Below are 26951 nucleotides of genomic sequence, written 5' to 3'. Positions count from 1 at the left end.
TTCAATTTCACACCTTACAGTCAGGGCAGGTCAGAGAGCATGATCGGCTGTTCGGCTCAGGCAGTGCCCTAGTCAGCCTGGTATCTCTGATATCCCTGGCAAGACCCCAAGGCATTGGCCCAGAAGCTCCCTCCCCTCCTCTGTCTGCTAATGTGGATCTCTGTCATGTATCCTTAGACTCTGATTGGTGTGGAGGCATTCTTAAATGTCACCTGGAAAACTGCATTTTGATTGGATTTAGTTTGTGGGGGATCTGGTTCAATACTTGGTGTTCTTCTAATGCTGACTGTATAGAAAATACAGTGTATTTGCCGGTGAAATAGATATTTCACAGTTTCAAAGTTACTGACTCCATCAAGGACACCAAGAACTTCTGCAACAGACGTCTGGAAATGTACCTTTGCAAAGTGAATGTTCACTGCTGTTGACTGCTGTTGACCATCTGAATTGTCAACATGTGTATTTTCTTTTTGGAACACTCGACTTGCGATAGATCGGTAACATTTCGTCTCTCACTTGATCTTCCTACTGCTTATTAAGAACATCGTCCTGAACATGTAGTTACTGTTTTTTTTGTTTGTTATTATTTGTTTTGGGGAGAAACCTTTTTTTTACCCACAAACCTGAAACTTGAATTTAGGGTTTTTGAAGAATTAAGTTAAATATAAAAAAGATAACCCCATAAAATGCCATTACTGGTTCATAGGTAACATAAAAAAAATTAAATTATACAGAGATTCTATTTCTACTGATGATTTTAGTAGTGATACTCTCAACTGACGTATTTTCTCCTTTGTTATAGGTAAAGGACTGTTATACAGAGGTGTCGTTATCGGCAGAGACACAATTCCTTTGAGTATCAAGCTATCAACCTTTAATTACAGTTAATCTCAGATTATCCTGAGACAACCCTGCTCAACAAAGCTGTGATCTTGAATGACTCGGCTCTTAATTGAAAATGGTTTAGATCTCCTCCGGTAGGGATGAAAGAGCTCTCTCCAAAACAACAGAAAAGTCTGGAAGGTAATGTAAAGTTAATTTTATTCTGATAACTGGGATAACAGTCTGATTTTTTGTACTTTTGGTCTATGGAAAATGTATTAATGGATAAGATTTAGCAGTTGGCCTAACATGCATTTAGGAAACACCTGATGCATGCAGTCCTGACTAATACAGAACACAATTTGTTAATCACATTCATTAATTCTTAATCATATTGTGACAGTATTATCGGAACCTGAGGATCGTCTTAACTGCATTAGCCATTAATGTGAGATGAACTGCAGTGAATTTCTAGTCAAACTTGTGCAGAGAAGCAATGTTGTTTTCTTCTAATTAACAATTAGCTTTTTATTTAGATCTTAAAAGAAACAAAACCCTTTCCTAATAGTAAATGGCATAACACACATCAGATCAGACCGGGTGGTAAGGACCGGTTCTGAATATTATTATTTTGTCTTGTTTTGCTTTGCTTTAATATGAAAGTTTGGGAATTAACACTGGTATCCGAGTTGGCCTCAAACTGTGAGTATCTTCAGACTGACTACAGAGTTTTTTTTAGCTATGTACATCCCAATTCCAACTGCTCAGAGATATTTGATAAATGGATTTAGTTTTTTTAATAGTAGTTGTATTGTTATATTCTGTGATACCTTGTTTTACAGAATATTACAATATAATACTGTTTATTTTAGCCCTTCTGTGCGTCACAGTGTAGCATGTGGTATCCTGAGTTAGAATCAACACTCAGTGCCGCTGCTCCATACTGACTGCCCACCCACATAAGATTTATCATAAGATTTAATTAACACCCCCTGGGGTCATCATCTGTTCTGATTTTTTATTGTTTAAAATGTTTGCAGAATACTCCATGGGAGACAGATGATCACCCAGTGTTGTGAATTGTGCAATAAGGCAGTAAAAGTACTGCTGAATACTCTGCCTGTTTTGAACACTGGGCATTTTGCTGTGTTAACTCTGATTGACACCAACACTAACCTAGTGTTCATCGCAGCACTACTTGTGTTGAATTTAGATCTGTGTGAACATAGTTGACTTCAAGAGTTTGATATGTAGACATGCACATATTTGCCCAGTGTCTACAGATGAACATTGTCATTGGCTGTAGTGTAAATGTCTATCACAGATCAAATTAAATTTGGTGACAGAGTTATCCACATCAAAACGCTTCAAAGTGTCATTTTAACGCATGTGGTGAGTCTTGTTTTAAACAATGACCATGTTGATTTAAAATCAAAAATGATTTCAACATTGCTAATAAATGCAGCTAACAAATATGTATCTGTCTAAAATGTTGTACAATGTGTGTGTGTGTGTGTGTGTGTGTGTGTGTGTGATATTGATACACTAAAATCATGACTGAAATCATGATTTTTGTTCATAGCAATATTGCATTTTAACGTGTTTACAGTATACAGTACATGCAGTATGTCTGTCACTTACAACTGTCAAATTGCTGCGATGAAACATTAAAGTAAAGTAAATCATTGCCTTCATGTCTTTTTGCTGTGGCTAGATGACGGTCCACCCGATTCTACAGCTGACGGTGAAAACCACTTTGCAAAGGCAGAACCCAAGGAGAGAGCCTCAAAGAGACTTTGTGTGAAACTAATCAAACTTTTGCTCTCCCCCTGTGTTGCTTTGCTCCTCATGGCTCTCATCATGGGGGTGCTCTGTAAGTATGGGACACGGCTACTGCCTCCCCAACACTCTCCAGGACTCGCTTTGAGTTGTTATGCTTCACTCCAACATCTTAGTACACGGGTCTCTGTTGTAGTGTCTTGAATTCTCAACAAAATGTTTTGTTAGATTTGTTTAAATTCGGCATTTATGAAAAGTCAGTTGTAAAGAAATTTTACACATGATTTGTTTTTGTTTTTTTAATTATCTATATGTCTGAAAATAATGGAGCATTATGGAAGTTTTGTTACAGCATTTTCTCTTTTTCTGAGTGATAAATGCCACTGCTCATACAGTATACTGATAACAACAGTGGTACTGTAAAACCCTATTTTACTTCTTATATTATTGATATCAATTATCAAGTTTTTTTTTTTCACTCTCCTATAGATCTTTTACATGAAAAATGTCAAAAGGATTTACTGTCTGGTGTTGGAAATAATACTGGTAAGTTATCACCAACTTTTTTTTTTTTTTAGGGGTGGGTGGGGGCAACTACAGTATTAGCGTTCCAACAAGATACTATGGCAATTCATTCATGCATCAACATTTAACATTCCTATAACTTTATCCATCTGGTTCTTTCTCTAGCTGATATCGATGGACAATCCATACAGTTACAGAAGGAACTTGATGGTAAGCAAATTCAAATAAAATGCTACAATTCCCCCATAAGCTGATGATGATACACGGGGCAACTTTATGGGCAATGTTGCCGGCAACGGGCAACCAGAGACACAGAGCAACTAATCAGGACAACAGACTGGCAACAACTCTATAGCTCAGGCTGCTGTGGCACAACTGGTTACAGCGCTCGTACCATAATCGGGTTCACATGCTCACGGGACCCGGATTCAAAAAATATACAAGAAGCCTCTCTTTTTCCTCACTTTACCATCGTGATGCCGCCATCTTTGTTAAACATCTCAGAAGCTCACAGATGGTCATGTGATTTCTCGCTAGCATTCTGATTGGATGATCTCAAAATGTATCAAAAAGTATCCATATTGTTATTATTATATATATATTAAGTAATTATGATTGTGATGCAGTACTTCACTCAGGTGTCTTAAATTATATTCAACTCTCTCAGAGTTTAGATGTAAATTTCTTGAATCATAAGCTTTCAATTTCTCTCCCCTCCTCTGCAGATGCACGGAAAGAATTTAGGACACTTTTGAAGGAACTGGAGGGTAAAATATATTCAAGATTATTCTCTTTTTTGTTTTGTTTTATTAACTTTATTTTCAAACATATCATTCAAGAGACATGCTGCATGCAGACATATTAGGGAACTCAATTGTATTCCAGGATGTTTAGTCATCCAAAATATAGATTTGCTAATATGCTGGATAGAGATGTTATTGTGGTTCTATGACCACCAGATGATGGTAGCTGCACCAGTGGAATCTATTGTTCTTGAGCAACCAGGTGAAAAGTTTGTAGAACAATTCCAGCTTTTTTTTTCAACATGGTCTGAATTATTAGATATCTGTCGTCTAGAATTGTTCCCTTCCGACAACACACATTTTTAGTCACAGACATTGAGTTCACTTTACAAGACTCATTGTCTATAAACACTATCTCAAATGAGATTTCACGCAACACCATTTATGCACAATTATGCATTTTGACATAAAACCTGTGTCTAGTCAATAGCCTCAAAAACTCTGTAAATCTCAAAAGCGGTCATCCTTTTACGAGGCAGCTTCTGAAGCCTGATGTATTATCATTTTGTGCTCAAGGGCCATTCTTGTACACCCATGTTTGATTCTGTTATCACTGTTCTGTATATAACAGTAATAGATAATTACAGCAATTACATATCGTAATAGAAATATTGACAGGTGTTGCCGGACTGTTGCACTGGGTAATAGATAACTTCTCCACTTACAAGGTCATCAATACTCCAGGTACACATAAAAATAAGGCTACAGGCAATTATTTAGGCAACTATGTGAAGGTGAAGATAACACACAGAAATGGAGCATGTTCCTGAATCCTGACACAAAAAAGATCTTCACCATCAAAACATGAGATGAACTGCCTGGTCAAGGTGTAAAAAAAACTCCACTCCACTTCCATTTCTTGAACAGAGGCCAAGAGGAAACTGGAAAACTTACTGAAAGATCGCACATCTCTGTCTGACGAAAATACAGAACTGCAGAAGCAACTTGATCGTGAGTGCTGAATCCAATACCACCACCCAAGATGAACCATCAGGATAATTTACACATGAATTACAGCGTCCATAAACAATTTAAAGAATTACAGGCATCCAACATTATTCATAATCAATATTTACTCTTGATTGAATTCCACTTGTTTGAACAGAGATGAAGTTAAACTGGAAGGATCTTCATACTGAATATACTAATCTCTTCAGACAAAAGACTGACTTCCAGATTGAGCTTCTCTGTGAGTGCTATCCTCCCGTTAAAGGACACCATGGGCTATGAACAAATACCTTTCTTTATTTTGTATTTTTGTTTGTTTGATTTATTTTGTTCATTAGGATAAATGCTGAATCACTATTACTTTTGGTGTTAGGTCAGACATTCATTCGGCTGACTCGCTGAATTGTGCATGTTCAAATGTATATAGTAAAAATAATTGCATATCAGAAATTACTTTTCTTGTTTACTTGCAAATGTTCCATGGGATAGTTTTGCATCCAAGGACAAAAATCAAATCTAAAGTTTTTACAGTTGAATATCAGCGACTAAGCTAAAACAACAGATCCGATTTGAGATTTAGCAGGACTTGCAGACCAGAAGGGACTAAAAGACTCACACATAATCTGTTGAGGAGAATGGTCAGTGGACCTGTTGGCCTGGGTCCTGCTGGCTGGGGTGTTGGACACAGGTCAGCTTTGGCCACGCCACAGTATACATAAAGATCCATATTATAGGTCAGTGTTGTATCTGAGTGAGTTTAAAGCTGTTATTTTAAGGTCAAAGAACTGCACTGCATTTCTTTAATGCTTTAAAAAGATGTTGTCCAGAACATCCACCAGCATCCAATCACTTTTGAGAATCCTTATGGTATTGCTTTGAAGTGTCATTTAAGGTTTGATATAGTAATTCTGATTCTGAATAGAATCTCTCAAGGTTCCTTGAGCTTACAGTATAAGCTTATAAACAACTCTCCCTAAGAACATGGCAGAGCACCTGTGATGGTCTCCTAATGTATTTATTGTGCCTCTGATACAATAACTGTATAAGTCCTTGTTATAGTGTTAGATACCATTTCAAAGTTCTTTAGATGTTGGTTAAATTATTTTCCTTTACTTGTCAATGAAGATGTGAGCACATTAGAGTCCACTAGTATGGCTACTGCCACATGGTGATCAGTCACATAAATTGAACTTTATAAAGCATATTTTGTAGTATATCAGATTATATTTGACATTACTCAGGTCTACACATTTATATTACATTTAAACATTTTCATTTACTTAAAATAATTTTGTTAGATTTAGAGACATTTACATAACTATTACAGTGACTGACTATAGAGACAACTAATTTCAAATGCTCTTCCCTCTTTCAAACAGTGACCAAGAACAAATGTGAAGAATTAATGAGTGACCACATCTCTCTGTCTGGAGAAAAGAAAGTCCTGCAGAATCAACTCGATCGTGAGTTTCAGTGCCACTTTCCAGGATAATTTTTCAATAACTAAGATAACACTGAAATAAACAATCCAATAAATGAATGCACTATTGCAATGAATATGTGCATATATTTGTACTTTTTGTGTTGAGGTCCTGGACGGAAAACATCATCTTCCAAGAACTTAACTTAGAGTGAATAGTCCCAATGAACTGCAAATTGAGACCTGTGTTTATACAACTTAAATAACTCATGCCATTTGTATTTCCCATTAAGTCCTACATGTGGCGCCACCCCTGTACTTAACACTTACAGAAGACAGGCAGCATATAGAATAAAGGGGCGGAGCCCCAAAAAGAATCAACAGGGTCGTAACACCTCTGATTACATCATAAATGAGAAAGAAAAACAATCTAGCCAACTAGCCAAGGTTAAACCATTTTTTTCTTTTCACAGAGATTCGAATGGACTGGGAGGACTTGAAGAGTGAATACACATCTGTCTCTCACGAAAAGACAAACATCCAGGTTGAGCTCCATCGTGAGTTTGTCTTCCTCTAATTCAACTAGAATATTGTTACTGAAAGAAAACTGAAATTAATTGTTATTTCCTATCTATACAAGGCACTCATTGGTCAGCAGGGGTGAAGTTTACAATGTATTTATTTAAAGGCACCCTAGCTGTGATATACCTATACCTATTGCACTGAAGATAATGGTGCTTTAGGAGTTTTGGTCAAGGTTTAAAAAGATCACTGCAATCAATGGCTTGAGAGGCATATTTTTCATTGGTTCTCAAGGGGGATCAGCCACCATTTGGTGGACTACACTACAGTAGAGTACAATATCTTTTTCATTTCCTCTTCCATCAACCTTCATAGAAAGGGGAAATGAGAAAGAATTATGTAACAGCACCTGTGCATTTCAGGTCAATTCACTTACAGTACATGGTGACAGAGTCAGCTTCAACTACATTTGTCTTTCTTGAACAGAGGCTGAGAAGGAGCTGGAAGACTTGAAGAGTAAACATGAAACTCTCTCTGAAGAAAAGACAGAACTTGAGCATCAGTTAAATTGTAAGTTCAAGATAGATGAGTAACAATCCTTGGTAAACTTGCACCATAAAACTCACACATGCATAAAGGTATCTGACTTTCTATGGAGCCCAGGAGGTGTCATTGCAAGATTTTTTGTACATTAAGAGAACATGAGCTCGTTTTACTAAATCATGTGCTTATTTTATTAAATTGTACGCTCATTTTACTAAATGATGCTCTAATTTTCCTAGATTGTGTGCATAATTTAATTTGTGCTAGTGTATACACATACTAGTGTGCTCAAGCACACAATTTCCTAAATTGAGCATAATCTAGTCAAATGAGAGCACCATTTAATAACACAAGTGCCAAATTTAGTACAATAGGCACACAGTTTAGTAAAACTAATGCAAATACATATTTATCATATAAATATTTCTAATATATGAATATTTAATTTATATGGACAGTAACCCAGTCAAACTGGGAGGATGTACAAAACCTATACTCGGCTCTCCAGAAAGAGAAGTCCAAAATCCAGACAGAACTTCACGGTGAGTCTTGAAATATATTTGAATTTAGTTCTGTAAACTGCTTTTAATATAGACTATGAGCTTAGTTTAATCAATATTGTAGTGGCATATCATTGGCTAAAATAACAATCATTTGAAAATCAAAATAATTTTAAAGTCACACTAACTTGACATTAATGTATACACTCTGACCTCCACTACCAGTTCTACAGGTTGAAAAGAACAAAAGCTGTGCAGATGGCTGGGAGTACTTCAGTGGGAAGTGCTACTTCTTCTCCTATGATTGGCTGAACTGGACTCAGAGCAGGGATGCATGTGTGTCTTTGGGAGGACACCTGGTCATCATAGAGACCGAGGAGGAACAGGTACAGCTCAGTGTAGTCTCAATTTGTGTTTATAACACATGCCTTGATCAGTAACATGAACACACACATACACACACAGACACACAGACACACACACAAACACAAACACAAACACACACAGGGGTGGTTTCTCATATGGGCAGTATGAAAAGTATGGGCAGCTGCAAAAAATAATAATAAATAAATAAAAACAATACAAAATGTCTGAAGGTTTGTGTGTGTGTATGTCTGAGTGTCTCTGTGTTTGAAATCAGATGTAAGCCTGTATGTCTGTCTGCCTTATCAGGTGTTCTTGAGTAAGGCTGGTGGAGGTTACTGGATTGGCCTGAGTTACTCTTTAAAAGAGGGTGATTGGCGCTGGATGGACAACACAGCCCTCAGAACCCCAAAGTGAGTGTCACATATCATATTCTTCTGATGTAAAATACATTATAAAAAATGTTGCTTGAACATGGAAAAGCATGTGAATGCAGGTGACTCAGGAGGAGCTATGTGGAATTCTAGGATTTTAGTTCTCTAGTTTAGAACGCAGCCACTCCTGCATTGACTTGCATTGCATTTAATAGAGTGTTACAGTTTGATATCACAAGAGAGCTGGTTTGCAAGCTAATATCAGTGGATATCTGGACAATATAGAGAAGGACATGATGTAGTTGTTTATTCCCATTCTGTTGCTATTTCTAGGTTCTTTTTTAATGTTTTATTTTTTATTTCTGACCCCTTTAAACTAAACAAAAAACCTTCACATAGCACCTTTAAAGAGATTAAAAGTGCACATACTATGGCCTTGGCTTTTAACAGTGCTCTCTTCTTTGGTACACAGATTCTGGGAAGAGAGTCAGCCAGAGGATGATGAAGATTCTGATGACAAATTGAATGAGGAAGAGGACTGTGTTATCATGACGTGGACCAATAAAAACTGGGATGATGTCTTGTGTAAAGAACAGTATAAAAGAGTCTGTGAAAGCAAAGCAGCAGACTGATTGTATGAGCAGATCACTCAGTGACTATGGACGATAGGAATGTGTATTACACAGAATTATGGGTCATCGTGAATGTTAAAGGGCAGAGGGCAGAGAGCAACATGAGTTGGGGTTTTGATGCATTCTGGTGTTATCCACTGTCATTCTATTTATCCACTGTCACTTGTACAAAAAGTAATTCATTTCCTACCTCTGGTAACCTGTACATCATTTTTATATGTTCAAGCTTTTGTAAATAATACTGAAGAGTTCTCACCAAAGTAAACTGATTTCACTCATCACAAAAAAGACATTGAGTGCTCAAATAGCCACTCTGTTGCCTTACAATTATTTATTTATCCAGAGTACAGCCATTATAAGAAAAGACCAAAGGTTCACCATTTAGCTGCATAATATACTGTAACGATTTGATAGTGACACACAGTTGTCCAATCAAAGGTTTATTCGCAGAAGCGGGAATCACACACATATCAAGACCAAGACACCATTACATAGGAAACACAAGGGAAGTCAAGAAAACAAGCACGATACACAAGCAGGGTAGTCACATTCAATACACCGCGTAAATCACATAAGGTACAACATAAAGAAAGACTACACAAGCTAACACATATGTACATGACAAGGTAAACGCAATTACACTCACTAAAACCACATTACACAAACCAGCATTCACACAAATTGCATTCTGGGAGGCTAGCACTCAGTCCAAAAGACACCGACGTTACAATACTTTCTAAAAGTATCTGACTGAAAGTATCTGACTGAAAGTGCAACAAAAAATATCCTGCTTGTGGTTGTTTGATTGTTGTACAATGTACAGTATGTGGTCAACTAAACAGTTGCTGATGGTGAGATGTACTTCAGAGGGAAATACTTTGTGCTTGTAATTAAAAAAAAGAAATGTAAATGTAATTTTGCAAAACAGAAAAAGAAAACAACAATGTAAATGTATTACTGTAAGAGGCAGATTTAAACACAGAGTTACTTTGTGTGAAGATCCACGTCCAGAACAATGGCTCTGATCATAATTTGTTGGGCACGGTTTTGTAAAGATCACTCAATTGTCTATCACACCTGTTGGGGTGTTACTTACCAGTTGAATTGAGCTGAGAGAGAACTGAGGTGTCTTGGGTGCTTTGTAGCCAGCATACATTTCTGGGCTAAGGTGTAGAGTTGCAACAGACATATTAATGATGTTTGTTTTCTAAACAAAGTTCAGATATAGACGACCAGATGACTGACAGCCATCAATCACCCCTCTTTGGCATGGGCGGATTATGAACTTTCGGGCCCCTGGGCCCAGATGTATTAACTCATTGAATGACAAGCTGTTTTCGGAAGCTTTGTCCTAGAGTGCCAGCAATCTAGATCATTGTTGATGATTTTTGTACAGCCACAGCATATTCTGTGTTATAGCTATGAACACATACAATGGCTCGTTTAACCCTCTAGGCGCCACGGTCGAGTTTACAAGATGCGGTGCTGAATAAAACGGCCGATTTAGTCAAATAGGGTGTCATATTTCGTTCGAACTCCTAAACTTTCCGGGAAGTGATCAGCGATACCTGGCGAGACTGCCACCTAGTGATAGACCCACGAAAATGGCCTGGTTTTGAACTAACGTGGATGCATCACTGATTCGACCCAAAGCGGCAAACGAGTTATGATAAAATGTCCAGATGTGCGATTTTATGAGTTTTCGATCGTCATATATTTCATTTCCATTCATCACAGAGTTCCCAAAATCACATATAAGGTGTGTTAGAGTATCTAGTTTCGTAATTTAAAAAAAAGGTAAAAACCTAATATTACGTTTTTGGCACTCAACGCATGGGAAGGAAAAACGTAATATTATGTTTTTGGCACTCAATGAGTTAAGGGCCCCCCACTTATTGTCGTATATGGGGGGGGGGGGGTCCTCCCCCAGAACATTTTTTATTTGTTTGATGTGATTTCCTGTATTTTGGTGCATTTTAGGGATGGCCAATACTAAATTCAATCAGATGCATAGCCTACATCCTGATTTATTGATATTGAGGCAATGATTCCATGCAAAGGCTTGGGCTTCAGGGCCCCCTGACCCCTTGGGCCCCTGGGCCTGGGCCCGGTAGGCCCGTGCAGTAATCCATCCCTGCTCTTTGGCTTCTAAGGGATTTATATCCTCCTTAACTGAGCATCACTCCCCATTCTCCCCCATTTCACTAGTTGCTCTAAAATCATATCACCCTTAATCCATAGGGGTTGTCAGCAGACATTGCTAAGGAGCAACATCCAATGTTGTCATCCCAGAACTATGGACAGCTAGACAATAAGCGTATTGCTTATTCATGCTTATTCTTAGTCAATAATGATGGACGAGCTAGAAAAACATCTACTGGCTCTGTCCCGGCTAAAATAGCTGTTGTCAGAAGTGGCTGTAAAGTGGTGATGCTGTTGTGTGAAGTGTCATGGTGAAGTGGTGATGCTCTAATGTAAAGTGTGATGGTGAAGTGGTGATGCTGTAGTGTAAAGTGTCTTTGAGACAAGAAAAAGTAGCCTGTTAGTGTCAGAAACAGTCAGGAAATGTGTGGGTGGTGTACAATACAATTGTACGTGTGCACGCAAGCGTGTGGTTGGGGAGGGTGTGGATGCAAGAGAGAGACAGAGAGAGAGAAGTATAGTCCATTTCTTCCCTTGTAAAATAGAGGTTGTCTATTTATGAAGATGTCCGAACATCCACTTTATGCGGTTATAAACCACCACCAAAAACACACATCAGGTAAAACAAGCTCAGGTAAGTATGCCATATTGTATGCCATATTGTTGCTATCGTGCATAATTGTTTTGACTTCCTATTTGCCTATTTAGATTGTATGTGTTGAAATGTCCTTGTAATGGTCATCACTAAATGTGGTTGTAATGGTCATCACTAAACATGGTTGTAATGGTCAACACTAAACGTGGTTTTAATGGTTAACAGTAACACTAAACGTGGTTGTAATGGTCATCACTAAACGTGGTTGTAATAGTCATCAACAGTATCATCAGTGCAGGGCTGGAGTGGGACACTTCATTTTAATGGGAAAATACCAGCAGCCCGGAAGGCTCAACTACATTAACTAGTTCAGGGGTGTCAAACTCACATTAGGCAATGGGCCAGATTTGTTGGAATGAGACTTCATGGGGGCCGTCATGGTCACTATCATTTTTCTGCATGGGCTTTTGTCTATGCTGCTGATAACGCTACGTTTGCAAATGTACGTACATCTGGCCCTCTGTGTGCCAAGTCTTGTAGTAACTCTTGTCTTGTTCATTCACTTTTTTTTCTTTCAATGCTTCCCTTGAAGTTTGTTTTAGAGCTGGTTGAGGACTCTTTCATGTGTCTATTATAACTCATAACTTACTGAGAAATTGGTTGAAATAGCTAGGCAGATACTTTAGCCATGCTATCTGAACTGCAATTTTAAAGTGTCTTACTATTTCACAAACTCTACTCAAGAAACCACTGATGATGATGATGATGCTACCTACTCAAATATCCATATTTCTGTACCTGGAAGATCTGCCCAACAGAAAGGAGATAGAGGTGTGTTAAGTTTGACAGTAAAAAAAGGTCTTGACATAATGGCACTCAAGTGTCTCTGCTCACTTGGCGTGAAGCTCAAGCTCCAGGAAATATTTTGCATGCTTCACTTGAAAGTCTGCTCTCTGTTCCTGTAAATGTCTGCCACAGATGTAGCCTGCATTTTATTTTTAGTTGCAATTATGTTCAATTCATTTTGCAATTAGTTTTTGTTTCTTGTTTCAAGGGTATAAGGATTTAACAATAAATCAAAGGATGTCAAATTAGGCTTCTGCTACAACTACAGTTTCTATCTTGGTATTAACTTTTTTTATTATTATTATTATTTCATGCTGCAGGAAGTGACTGTGTTATCTACACCAAAGTCAGTCTCCCCAATCAGGGTATGTTGTTTTGTCTGTGTTTTTATACCATTTCTTGGTCATTGGTACAATATTAACTTGGATTGGCATTATAATGCTAAAATGGCATAATGTTTTAAGTGGTCTGTGCCCTTTGTTATTAGGAATTGATGTCCTGCGGTGCCTCCTATGGTTGGCTACATATGTTGCTAGTCTGCAATTATTTTGCCACTTGTATGCCAATGATCTGTCAATCCAGAATTTTCAAACACCTTAATGTTTATCTTTATGTTATGCACCATGGTCAGATGATGCTCAGCCCACTGAGGCATCTGACCCTGATGACCCCTCTCCAAGGACAGCACCAGTGCAGAGGTCCCTCTGGAGAGTCCTTCTAAAACCCACAGTCCTCCTGCTTTTCCTCTCGGCTCTCCTGCTTATTGTGATCTTTACACTCAGTGCATTCTGTAAGTAGAGGAAAATAAAGTTGTTTAATAGGGGGCAAATGTAAATACTTACCCCAAATATCCGGTTAATATGGTTACAAAGTCATTGTGTAAGCATGTTTACTGTATATATATTATATATCTCTAGCGTGTGGATAGCACTTTATCTGTGTCATATATGTGAATCTAGGCAAATCACACATTGTGTATGCTTTAATAATGTTCATGATGGTAGTGTGGTGGCATGGTGAATTCACTTTTTGCTCAATGATGTCTTCAGATGCTTTAAGTAAAATCTCATGTACAAAGAGACTGTATGCTCTTGAGAAGAACAACAATGGTGAGTATAAACATTTCACACAACACTTTTCTCAGAAAAAAAAAACTTTCCCCAATACAACAAGATTTAAAGTGATCTTGTGCATGATGTATTGTTATAATGGGAGCGTTGAGCTGACTCATCAGTGTTTGTGATTAAGGTCTGTCCATAGCTTTAAATTAGCAATCTCATTTTAAATAGCTTTAGTCAGATGTAAGACTTTGCCCATCACTTAAATTAGGGCACTTGGACTTTAATCTCTTGTTTTCAGATTTTTATCAGACCAGATTTCTCACTCAATTTTAAGGAGGATATCTTATCAGGGTCACAAATTATATTCAGTTTAAGACATCTCAATATTTCTTTTTGCTATATCAACTCAATGACTTTCTGCAGGAAAGAAAACAAACACATCAACATACACATTGTAGTTGTTGGTCATACAATAGATAAATGTACACTTTTTGCTCTCAATATGACAGTTTCATTGTTCAAAACCTGGCAACCAAACATCCATCAGCCACTTCATTCTGATATCTGTGGTAGGGACTTTGATGTGAAATCAATACTAACACAACTTGGTTATTCTATAAAGATGACTTTGATTTTCACCTTTTAACCACTGAACAGAGATGAACAACACACTGGTGCAGTCACAAAGTGCACTTAGAAATTCATCTGAAGAGAACACATTGCTGTTGCATCAACTTACACGTGAGTTATCATAAACTTATTACATACAAAGATGAAATAGACTACAGTACCCAACAGAATTATTGGCACCTCTGCTAAAGCTAAACACATCAACATACACATTTTAGTTCTTGGTCATACAATAGATAAATGTACACTTTTTGCTCTCAATATGACAGTTTCATTGTTCAAAACCTGGCAATCGAACATCCATCAGCCACTTAATTCTGGGATCTGTGGTAGGGACTTTGATGTGAAATCAACACTAACACAACTTGGTTATTCTATAAAGATGACTTTGATTTTTTTACCTTTTAACCACTGAACAGAGATGAACAACACACTGGTGCAGTCACAAAGTGCACTTAGAAATTCATCTGAAGAGAACACATTGCTGTTGCATCAACTTACACGTGAGTTATCATAAACTTATTACATACAATTTTACCAATTCAATTTACCTTGAATTTCCCCTGGGGATCAATAAAGTATCTATCTATCTATCTATCTATCTACCTATCTATCTACAAAGATGAAATAGACTACAGTACCCAACAGAATTATTGGCTCCTCTTCTAAAGCTGACTAAAACACACATAATATAATAATAATATATATACACACACAAGTAGATGACATTCATTGTCCAAGAGGTCCTTTTATCTGATATTGAAGTGATGCACTCCAGTTCAGCTCCCACGACAGAGCCAGCTTTCCTTACTAGCCTGTCTTGTAGAGTGCTTCAGTATTTGCTGACCAGTCCAGTTTATTGTCCAGTTGTAAGCCCAGATAGGTATTTACCACCTCCACATTGACCCCATCAATGGAGACTGGTAGCAGAGCGGGTTTAGATCTGCGGAAATCCACCACCATCTCCTTGGTCTTTGAAGTGTTAAGAAGTGAAATAGTACACTCAGATAAGGACACATTAGAAACATCAACACTACACTGGAAACATTTTTGGCTGATTTGCTGGAAATGCCTGTAAGTGCTTGCATAAACAATTAAATACGTTACGCATTTTGCACAAATATCTGTCCTATTCACCTAACGGTAGACATCTTGATTTTTACGAAGACGTTGATAACATTGGTGACGTCAGACGTCACACTTATGACTGGTTACCCAAAAATGAAGATGTAATGGACAATGTTTACTCAAAAACATATATTTGAATACAATTAAAACTTCACTATTCACTAAGAGAACTCTAAACTTTCTGGGTTAACTAAATACCAGGTTTTAAGTGCAACACCGACAATACTTATAAGTTATAGAACTGTTTGGGTTTACAGTATAGCTACAGACATATGGAAAGTCTCAAGCGCTACCCCTAAAGTAAAGTAATATAATATACAATGGGATATAAATTACTATTGATACTGACAATGGTTGGAGCTGATGTTATCGTTGCCATAATTCTAAACAAAACAACATTTACCCTCCCAGTTTTGGAGATTGAAAGAAGAAAGAAGTGTGCAGATGGCTGGGATTATTTCAGTGGGAAGTGCTACTTCTTCTCTACTGATGAGAAGACCTGGACTGTGAGTAGAGATGACTGTGTGACATTGGGAGGACACCTGGTCATCATAGAGAATGAAGGGGAGCAGGTAAAATAATTCCTTGTATTAAAATCACAATGGTAACTTTCATTCAGAGAGAAACCAGAAACCACTCTCTCTCTCTCTGTATCTGTGTGTGTGTGTGTGTGTGTGTGTGAGAGAGTGTGTGTGTGTATGTACTTTTTTAATTTAATTGTAGACATACATAGAGTCCCATTGTACAGGATATCATTACTGGATAGGACTACAAAGTTTGAACTATGTTGGATGGCGCTGGACGGACAAAACAAAACCCATGTTTGTATTATTTTCTTCATATTCTTAAGTTGTTCCCTGTAATATAATGTAACATCCACCTTGCAGGTTAAAGTTAGTATTAGTTGGTGTATGTGACTTAAGAACTTTGCATGACATTCCTGCATCCTGTCGTTACCACCTACATGCGCTGCGTCTCCCTTTGATTGACTTGTTTACAGGCATGCGTCTGACGTTGATGTTGTCAATTCAGTGGGTTTTCCTACCTAAAAGCACCGCTTTTTCTTATGGCTTCACGTACCTTATATACTGTTGCCGCAGATTTTTTTAAAAGGACAAGTTCGGTATTTTACACTTAAAGCCCAGTTTTCAGATAGTTTATGATTAAATAGAACGTTTAAGATTGAAATTTGGACACATGCTGCTGTCCTGAGAATTTTCGGTTTCTGTGGTAGCCCCCCCCTCCTCCAGAACGCTGCATAGATGCTGTTGGAAAGTATCTTTTGCAGCGATTTTTGTGTGAGCATATCAGCGAACACCCCTGACCACTCGGTGAGTTTCACGTCTTTGTAAACGAAAGTTTAATGCGTTTTAGGAAGGATTGTTCCAGTGCACCTATGCAGCGTTCTGGAGGAAGGGGGGCGCTACCACAGAAACCGAAAATTCTCAGGACAGCAGCATGTGTCCAAATTTCAATCTTAAACGTTCTATTTAATCATAAACTATCTGAAAACAGGGCTTTAAGTGTAAAATACCGAACCTGTCCTTTAAGCTTCAGAATTTAGATAGCATTGCTTTGCTGTCCTCTCTCTCTCATCCTCTCCAAAAATGTTGTAGATGTTGGTATTTTAACAAATGTTTTTCTAATTGACTTTTAGACCAAATTGTCAGACTTCTAATTCAAATTCTAATTAAATAGGCTAGGCCAGGGGTTCCCAAACTTTTCCACGACAAGGCCCCCCAAATACCACTAGGTTCTGGCCAAGGATCCCCTTGATGTGTTATTAAACCCATCGACAATACTACGGCAAATGTAAAAATACATTAAGCTAATCCTAATAATTATTTTAGCCACAAGCACTTCGCGATGGAGCACACAGTGTGTAAAAATTGCATTTGGGGCTTTCTGCTTTATGAGAGCTATCACTTTCCTATTATTCCCAGTCATTATCATGAAAAATATAATGTTCAGATATGCGACAAATTATTCTAATGGCACTGAATAACAACCCTCATAGTAATAGGTATATTTTACATTTTTCAAATGTATTTATTTGTTTCTTTTATTTTTCCTTCCAACTTGCTGAGGCCCCCCTGGCACCTGCTCGCGGCCCCCACTTGAAAACCACTGGGCTAGGCTATATGATCTCCTCCTCTCCCCGTATGCATTTGTGGCTCATTTTAGGCTATTTATTATCTATTATTTGATAGCTAGCTACCTCAACTTCCTGTAATTGGTCTGAAAGTCCAAACCATCCAAAAAGTGTTTTTATAATGCAAACGAACCGAACCATGGTTCAGTTTGATCCGGACCGAGACCACCTCTTTAGTTTGGATCAAATTTTGGTCTTTTGATCCGGACCGTGGTCCGTGGCACCTTTTTCACCTACAATTTTGGTTTGGTCCAAACTGAAAAGTCTGAAGGTCCGGACCAAATGATGGTATGTGTGAAAACGCCCTAAATTAACCTATGAATCGCGAGTCTCTAGTATCATTAACTCAGATCAGTTGAGTCCTACTACAATTCAATCTAAAACGATAAACAGCGCCACACACAAACTTCTTGCAACATTAGCTAGGCTACTACTAGTCCTAGCCAAAATGTAACTTACAATTTCGTAGGCAACGTCAACTCCCCAAGTCAGCTCAAGCGACTGAGTGAGCAGACAGTTCGATATAACAGGTTAACTTCCCGCAGAGCCAGAAACATTGCACACCATGGGACTCATGACCTCTTCAGTGCTCGAGTCAGTCAGTCAGTAGCGTGTCTGCCGGCTACGTTCATGAGTGGATCTGTAAAGCAAGTGAAGTCGAGTAAAGCATTATCCAAAACAAAAGCCATTCTTTCACTTCTGAAATAACATACAACGTTCTGCACGTAGCCCCCCCCCCTAAAAAAATTCTAAAGAGAGTCTAAACGGTTCTCATAACGTCCTTTTTTTTCAGCTGTTGCTCACAAAGGATAAGGCTGATCCAACTCTAGCCTTTGTTTGCGCCACATTGACAGCACAATATTACGTTATTACAAGGAGTCTTCATTGTTAGGAAATGGAATCATGTAATGAGTAATGAGACATTTCTGTTTGCAGTTTGCCATTAAAAGTGCAGTATGAGCATGGTAGCCACATAGCTATCTGAATGGAATGGCTGTTTCGGCATATGCTTAGCAAACGCTAGTTAGTCTGGTAACATGAATAACATGAACATGAAACGTGTGCTTCCAAGCACAGACGTCACACTTTAAATCCTACCTGTTGCTTTTCACCATCCACTTATTTAACTACTGTCACATCCCTTGACATGCCATCTCATTTTCCCTTTCTTTTTCCATTTTAGCCCCCGACAGCTTTTTTGCTTTATCCATCTTTTTCCATAGACGAAAACTCACTACTCGTACCTGCTCACTCAGCACTCACGGCGCCCCCACTCCCTCTTCTATGTCAAAATTCTATGATAGAATCTTATGAGATAGCCTGTTAGTCCTCTAAAATGTTTTTTAACATTGAGGAAATGCAGAAATGATTTAGAAACGTACAACAGTAGCTACATATAGAATACACCAAATATATTATTATTATTATTATTATTATTATTATTATTATTATTTTTACCATCGCTTTCGCCCCATGGTTCTAAGGTCCCCTATGCCGCACATATAAGCGATACCCACTTTTGCGCCATATTGAACGCCATATTGAACACTGGGGCTCGGATCCGGCGCCAGTCGGCTCTGACCATGCGCCAAGTTCCAAAGCTTGAAATGACGCATGGACAAATGTCCATGTCCATGAAATTCAGGGTCTCAGTAGCATACAGACATGACAAACAACATGCACTTACAGCAGAAAAAGTAATATACATATAAAAAACTCTACTGTACAATAGGGAGTAGAAGATAAACATGATACTAAAATACTAAATATATTATATAAACTAAATCAAATATCCACATAGTGTGCTTAAAGGAGAATTCCGGTGTGATATTGACTTAAGGTGTGTTGAAACATGATACCGAGTGTGAATGTATGTCTCATAGCTCATCTCGGCTTGTCCCCTGCACTCAGAAATCTGGCGCTAGTTAGTCAATGCTACCAACAGTTTTTAGATGGAGGTGCCTCGGGCAATGTATCTCAACACAGAATTTCGTGCACCGAGCTGGTTCCAAATGCTCCATGCGTCGCCATACTTGAAAATGGCGTGCTAACATGCCGAAGCTAATCTGCACGCTCTTGACCCCCTGGCTGGAGTAGCCTACTTTTTTCACTTCTGAAAAACTATGTTCTGTGCGTAGCCTAGGCATAGCCTACTATAGATTTGGTGTATAGATGTAGCATATTTAAATGCAATTAGCTGCGCAGACAGTCCAAAACATTGCAAGCTTGCCATGGAGCTCCTGAGTAGCTTCTCCTTGTGTCAAGGTGAAAAGCAAATACACAACAAAAGCCATTCTTTCACTTCTGAAACAACATGCTTATTGGTTATAGGTTTGGTGCATAGATGGGTTTACCCAGTCTACTCATCGCATTGAAATTAAAAATGTTTTTGGATTCTGTGGAAAGTTTCAAGTCCAAATCTGCACTTCAGCAGTCTAACACTGATAGTGAAATTGCTGAAAACTGTCCTGTGTTTACATAATTCATTATTATCATTCTAACTGTAAAATAATGTGTTTTATTAAACCTCACAAATATCGTTGTCTTCAGTACTACAACAACCTTCACATGTTAATATCGCTCACGTGGCATCATTTTGAACACTTGCAGATATTGGAAGCCAAGGACATGGAAGAGTGACACATATACCAGGTGTATGAAGACTAGTTTTTCCGCCTGGCTAACCACAAACTGTGACTCTAAAAACAGACATATATGTGAGTGTAAAGCTATAGCCTGACAGACTGTGGTGAAGTGATGACTTCTGTGAATTAACCCTTAAAGGAGTACCGTCACACCGGTGTGACGGGAATGTTGGGAAATTAACATTCTAAAGAATATCTGAGTTCATTGAATTCAACATAGAATTTTAGAACCTTCAATTGTTGTGGAACTTAGAATGTTCAAAAAGACACACAGGGAGGAGTCCCATTCATATTCAAAAATACCATCATATGATGTTGTTTTGATGATATGCATACTTTTATGAGTTTGAAATCCTGTTTTTGCTGTTGGCAATTTGAATCTGTTACAAAGCTCAATGTCCCTCATGGTGCCTTCAGTGTCCATGCACCACACCTTTGAAACAGTCTATCTACTACATGACCTTAAATCAGCATCTTCCATTTTTAAATCCTTGCTAAAAACTCATCTCGTCTCGTGACTTGCGTTCAATAGCCATTGAGCCTGGAAAACTGTGGATGGGATCTTAGTTGTATTGTGTCTGTATATCTGTCTCTGTCTGGAGGTACTTTTTGTTCTTTGTCTGGAGGTATCAGTTGTTGTTGGTGTTGGAACCACCTTTTAAACTCTGTCTTTCCTTTATTTGGATGTAAATGTGCTATTAAATGTAATTACTATTTGGAAAGGGGAGATACTATGGTTACAGTGGATGTTTAAGCCACTGTTGGTGATTAATAAAAGGGAAAAACGTTCTTAAAAAGTCACCAGACATGATATTGTTTTCTGTGTCTTTTCTGTGACATTGACAAGTTCAGGTTGTATGTTAGAACAAGTAAGGGGTGGATGTGGATAAATGAATGTGCCCCAAGTCTAATGTCAAGGAGGAATCCTGCATTACATCACCCAAATATCCTTTGAGAGGAGGCTCAGACTTAACTTAGTCAATTTATTAATGTAAGAAAAACGTTGATGGCTGTATTTCATCCCTTTTTCAATCTTCCCCAGATTCCTAATACGTCTGTAATTTCCTGCACTCAAAAATAAACTGTTGCCATCTGTCAAACAAGATGTGGATAAGTCTGTGAGAGTACAAATGTAATCTGATGGCTAAATTATATGACTGTTATCAAAAAGTATGACAGAAAAGTGACGTAAATTAAGTGTGAATGTTTTGTGAATTGGTGAAATGTATTACTGAGTATATACACCTTGTTTCATAGGTGTTCTTTAATATAATTTAAATGTGTGTCATTGATGCATGTAATTTATGCGTTTACACATTCAATATAAATGGATGTAAATTTAAAGCTCTGATTAATATTTATCAATAAGCAACATTTTGAAGTGCATGTTCTAAATCTGCATCTTTTCTCTTCACTTGGAAAGCCCTGTCAGAAAATCCTTATTTGTACTTAAAATATGTCCTGAGCTTTTGTATGAATTTCTCAGGATTGGGTATTAGACTGCAATACCAATTCCTGACACTAGAGGTAGGATTTCATCAGACATAATACTCTCATGCAGGGACACGTTCTGCAGAAAGCTGAAACCTTAGATACTGTAGAAGCAAACACAATATATAACTTGTTTTAACATACTTACTACAGTTTAATTTAGGAAATGATACAATAATAAAATAATATAATATGTCTTTCTCCTTTCTCTGTCATTATACAATCATTAACCTTATAATTACAACTCACACAGTATGTGGTACATAATTACAATTACACACTAACGTGAAATAAAGCATGTTATAGAAATTATTCCTTTTAAGACAATAACCTAAAACTGGCCTGTATTAACACAACCACGATGATCCCACCACAGCCATTTATCAACAGTGGGATATATATATTTAGTCTGTTTACTATTTAGTAAATGGACAAGACATGTACATCTGAAATATTAGCAATCTGAAATACATAGACAGCTACTACTTAAAATGGGATCTAAAATAATAAAATCCAGAAGTTTACAACCTATCATACTATTACAGTAAAATGCACTTTAGATCAATTTACGGATGATTGGGAGTCCATACGTTGAGTTGACATCCAAATCATGTCATTCGGATGTGTTTTGAGAAAGTTCGATTTTACCGTTTTTAGTCAAAACTCGTTAGCCTGAAAGTGACCGAGGCATGTCATTTCGCCGCTGCAAAATGCTATTTTTATACCTCTTCTACAGTTCCAAACAACATTACACTTACGTGGTAGTGAGTAGAGGGTCCCTAAAGCCAAACCGAAGTATCCCGAGGTCTTTATGTGGTCGGATAGAGAGTCCATAATGAATTTCATCAAGCCAGTACCTTTCCGGAAATGTTGCCATCTTTGCTGCCATCTTCAGGGGAAAGTCCGTAGGAGTCGATTGCTGAGTGTGGAGTAACACGCTCTGGAAATTCACAATTTCGTCGCCATTTTAAAAAAAAAAAAAAAACATAGTCCAGTATTTCTTTCGAAATTGAAATGAAGTTGTATGAAGATGGAGGATTTCCAGAGCGTGTTACTCCACTCAACATAATTTAGTGATTTTCCAGCCTGGAACAGACTGTATCACTTGTTAGTAATAAACCTACAGAAACCTTTGAAAAATCATGTAAACATGTAATTAAATGTAATTAAATGATTAAACCCTTACATAAAAAAACACACTTACATTGCACTTCAAAAGCAACAACAAAAGTTCCAAGGATGACACAGAGGACAGCCAGGATGGTCAACTTCAGTTTAGGGAGACCCACCTCATCCACGGTTAACTGGCATCCATTTGCATGTTGGGAACTCTGAGACTGAAGACCTATAAATGAGTTTGTAATGAATGAGTGGCCTGCAATATAATGTATGTATAAATCAACTACAACAGTTGCACTTGACTGACATTACTCTACGATCAAAGCAACAACAGCTTTCAGGAAATTAACACTTCCACAGCTTTGTTTGTATGTGTAATAGTCATGTGAAGGGCAGATGAAGTGCACCTCATGTTCTGGCTAGCAACATATCTGCCACTAATCCTTATAAGCATCATCATAGTTGGTGTCTTTCTGTGATGTATTTGACAACGTAAAAAATACAATCTCAAATTTTAAAGCATATGGAACTTACCGTTCCCTTTTTCCTGATCTCCACTGGACATCTTTACTGACACATCTATACCTGTAGAGGGTAGCAGAGAGGCAGAGAGAGATGGAGAGGTGTCATTCAAAGCTGATAATAGTAGGAAATTATAAAAAAATAAAAGGATAAAACAGTAAGAACACATACTTCAAAATTGACCTCCTGCTACTCTGTATAGGTTTCTTTAAGAGGTATTTTGTATATGATTCAGGCCAGTTTTCAATCACTGCAATATCACCCTTGGGGATCAATAAAGTATCTATCTATCTATCTATCTATCTATCTATCTATCTATCTGAGAAGATAATAGAGAAAGAGTTCTACATTGACAAATCTGTCTGAGTGTTATCAATATCTAACAATAAGTTATCTGCTTGAATTTTGGTTTTGCTTGAATTTTAGTTTTTAGCCTATATTGATATAAACATTAGGAATGGTAGACTCCTACCCTTCCGTACTTGTCTGACTGCATTGTGCCAAGTGTAAAGTTTGGTGGATGGGGGATTATGGTGTGGGGTTGTTTTTCAAGAGCTGGGCTTGGCCCCTTAGTTCCAGTGAAAGGAACTCTGAATGCTTCAGCATACCAAGGCATCTTGGACAATTCCATGCTCCCAACTTTGTGGGAACAGTTTCGGGATGGCCCCTTCCTGTTCCAGTGCACAAAGCAAGGTCCATAAAGACATGGGTGGCAGAGTTTGGTGTGAATGAACTTGACTGGCCTGCACAGAGTCCTGACCTCAACCCTATAGAACACCACTGGGATGAATTAGAGCAGTGGCAATCATAGAATTTGATTGACCCTCCACACACACACACACATACACACCCAAACCACACACACACACAGAAAGTGATGGTTGTCATAGGTTTCTATTTCATATTTTGGTATTCATATGTTTTACCACTGTCTTTCTGCCTCACTCTTTGCGTGCAATATTAGCACATATGCATAACCCCTCCCTCCATGCCACAGCCGAACTGTGGCCACACTTATACCTTTTCTTAATATAGTTATATATATAGATATATAGACTTTATTCTTGCACTTCAGAAATATTCTCAAATATTTCGAGAAAACAATGGCAAAATTAATTATGCACCTATTTTTAAATGTTTAAAAACAGTTGATTTAAATGTTTAAAAACAGTATTTCTCCATAGAGAAAGAGTTCAGGTGCTAAAATGGGCTAGACTGCCAGGGGCAGACTGGGACCAAAAATCGGCCCTGGCATATTTGGCCCAAGCGGCCCTCAAATCGGTCGGGCACACCTAATTAAATACAAAATCTTTGCATTACCCTTAAATATGCATATATTTCCAACTGTCATGGTGATGTAGGCCTCATTGGCTGATCTGACTGATCAGAGGTAGCCATGGAGCACATGATCTCCATATTCAAGTAGCCTAGGCTATACAAGCAATTATTAAAGAAGAGTTTCTGCTTGAATTCAAATTATAATTTCAAATTATTCCATAGGCTACATTTAAACTATACAATGCTCGACTGACAGCAGCACCAAACAGTTACTGAAGCCTATGTGTAAAGAGCTAAATTACCTAGATTGTCATAGACTTTAATCACTGTAGGACAACTGAAACAACACGAAATAAACAGGGCTGTTGCTGGAAATATTTTATTCCTGTAGGCTATACTACCTACCTACATTGCTGGTACATTTTGGAACATTATAGCTACGTTAACTAATTATCTTTAATATCTTCCAGTAGCCTATCGTATAGGTTACTGTATATACAGCGGGGAAAATAAATATTGAACACGTCAACATTTTTTTCAGTAAGTATACTTCCAGTGAGGCTATTTGCATGAAATTTTCACCAGACATTAGTATTAACTTTGGTAATGCACACATATAAAAAATCCAAACATTAATGTTCATAAGTTATGAGTAAAAAAGTGGAATGCCACAGGAAAAAAGTATTGAACACGCCTACTGAAATTTCTTAAATACTTTGTGGAAAACCCTTTATTTGTAATGAGAGCTTCAAGGCATTTCCTCTATGACGAAACTAATAAGTCGCAGTATTCAGGTGTGATTTTGGCCCATTCTTTTAAACAGATAGTCTTTTAATATTGAAGAATCCAGGGGTCCCTCTTTTAAATCCTGATCTTTAGGTAACTTCCAAAACTGTTCAATTGGATTTAAGTCAGGGCCTATGACATCCAAAGAGTTCCTCTCCCCAAAAAGCTTTGGTGGGGACACTACCCACTCAAAAAAAAAAAAACTCTTTCACCAGCCACTATAGATTTATAAAATGATTAACATAATGTGTCCAACACTATCCATGATTGAAATGTGTTACTGTCCAACTTGATCTAGCCTACATAATCTGATTTTAATATGTACAGATATGCAGGCTATATTTAACATTTAACATTTATTTTCTATTTGGTCTGTTATGAAATCATGCATTGACCCATTTAAGCACAGCTCAGTTTTAAGAAACTTAAATACATGCATGCTTAGCATTTTGTTAAAAGAAATCATTAAGGCTACATTGACAAACTCTTAACCGTGAGCTGCCTATATATTCTCTGATTCTAATATTTACAGATATCTAGGCGATGTAAGCACAGCTCAGTTTTAAGAAATGCTTAAAGCCGAAAGACAATGTTGAATTTTGCTACAATTTATTTCAAAACCGGATTACTCTGGAACAGCTAACTATACGGGAATGCATTACACCTTTGTGTTCGGTAAGCTCTGCTGTTTATTCTGATATATGGTTTGTCATGTGTTGCGTGAAGAGTGTGTAGGCCTACGATATTCCACCGAGACGAATTGATGTGGAGATGGGCGCAGAGAATAATTATTACATAATATGTTGAAGTTATTTTTCTCATGAACTGTGTATCACAGCAAATAGTGGCTAGCCAGCACCGTTTAAAAGCTGAGAAAAGGCTATTTCATGTGACACATGTGTGATGAGTAACCTACTTCTCGAGGAGTTCAACAGAGAAGAATAGGTGAATTTGGACGCACTTCATATGCCTTGTGAAGTGAAGCTGAAGCGCTGTGCCATGCATGCTGCGCAGGAGATTGCGGCTGACTGGTAGTTATTATAGGTAACTTCAAATCAGCGCGATTTACCCTTATTGGCTACTGCACATCACAAGATCTGTACGAGATAATCCGCAGCACTGAAGTGAGAAATTATTTAACTCTTTGTGTAGCGCATGTGAGCGCTTTCCCCCACATTTCAACCTGAATATTGGTGGGGACATTGGTGTGGACACGTCCTTCGGTCCCCACGCAAATCTACGCCCCTGCTCTCACCTGACCAGAATACATTCTCTTAGTATTTCATAGGCTTGTCCAAATGTTGTGTAGCAAACTTTCAATGAGC

At 37.8% G+C, this 26951-nt stretch overlaps 2 protein-coding genes across 2 annotated transcripts; both read left to right on the top strand.

Annotated features, from left to right (window-relative positions):
- Nucleotides 1-972: 972 nt before the first annotated feature.
- LOC125289714 (C-type lectin domain family 4 member F-like) lies at nucleotides 973-10191 on the top strand. Its single transcript, XM_048236688.1, has 14 exons — nucleotides 973-1023; nucleotides 2537-2695; nucleotides 3091-3147; nucleotides 3292-3336; nucleotides 3852-3893; nucleotides 4797-4880; nucleotides 5035-5118; nucleotides 6257-6340; nucleotides 6771-6854; nucleotides 7306-7389; nucleotides 7821-7904; nucleotides 8088-8248; nucleotides 8535-8638; nucleotides 9072-10191. The coding sequence occupies exons 1-14, from the start codon at nucleotides 984-986 to the stop codon at nucleotides 9229-9231; spliced, it is 1272 nt and encodes a 423-aa protein (XP_048092645.1). The 5' UTR covers nucleotides 973-983; the 3' UTR covers nucleotides 9232-10191.
- A 1746-nt stretch (nucleotides 10192-11937) lies between these two features.
- Nucleotides 11938-20471, top strand: LOC125289576 (C-type lectin domain family 12 member B-like). The gene is made up of 9 exons (XM_048236501.1): nucleotides 11938-12007; nucleotides 12713-12799; nucleotides 13135-13179; nucleotides 13446-13604; nucleotides 13864-13923; nucleotides 14533-14616; nucleotides 14925-15008; nucleotides 16045-16205; nucleotides 20396-20471. Exons 1-9 carry the CDS (start codon nucleotides 11938-11940, stop codon nucleotides 20423-20425), a joined length of 780 nt encoding a protein of 259 aa, XP_048092458.1. The 3' UTR covers nucleotides 20426-20471.
- Nucleotides 20472-26951: the final 6480 nt, after the last annotated feature.

The sequence above is a fragment of the Alosa alosa genome, chromosome 24 (assembly GCF_017589495.1).
Source record: "Alosa alosa isolate M-15738 ecotype Scorff River chromosome 24, AALO_Geno_1.1, whole genome shotgun sequence".
NCBI classification, from domain to species: Eukaryota; Metazoa; Chordata; class Actinopteri; order Clupeiformes; family Clupeidae; genus Alosa; species Alosa alosa.
The sequence above is the reverse complement of the archived record's forward strand: the minus strand, read 5'-3'. Positions and strand labels throughout refer to the sequence as shown.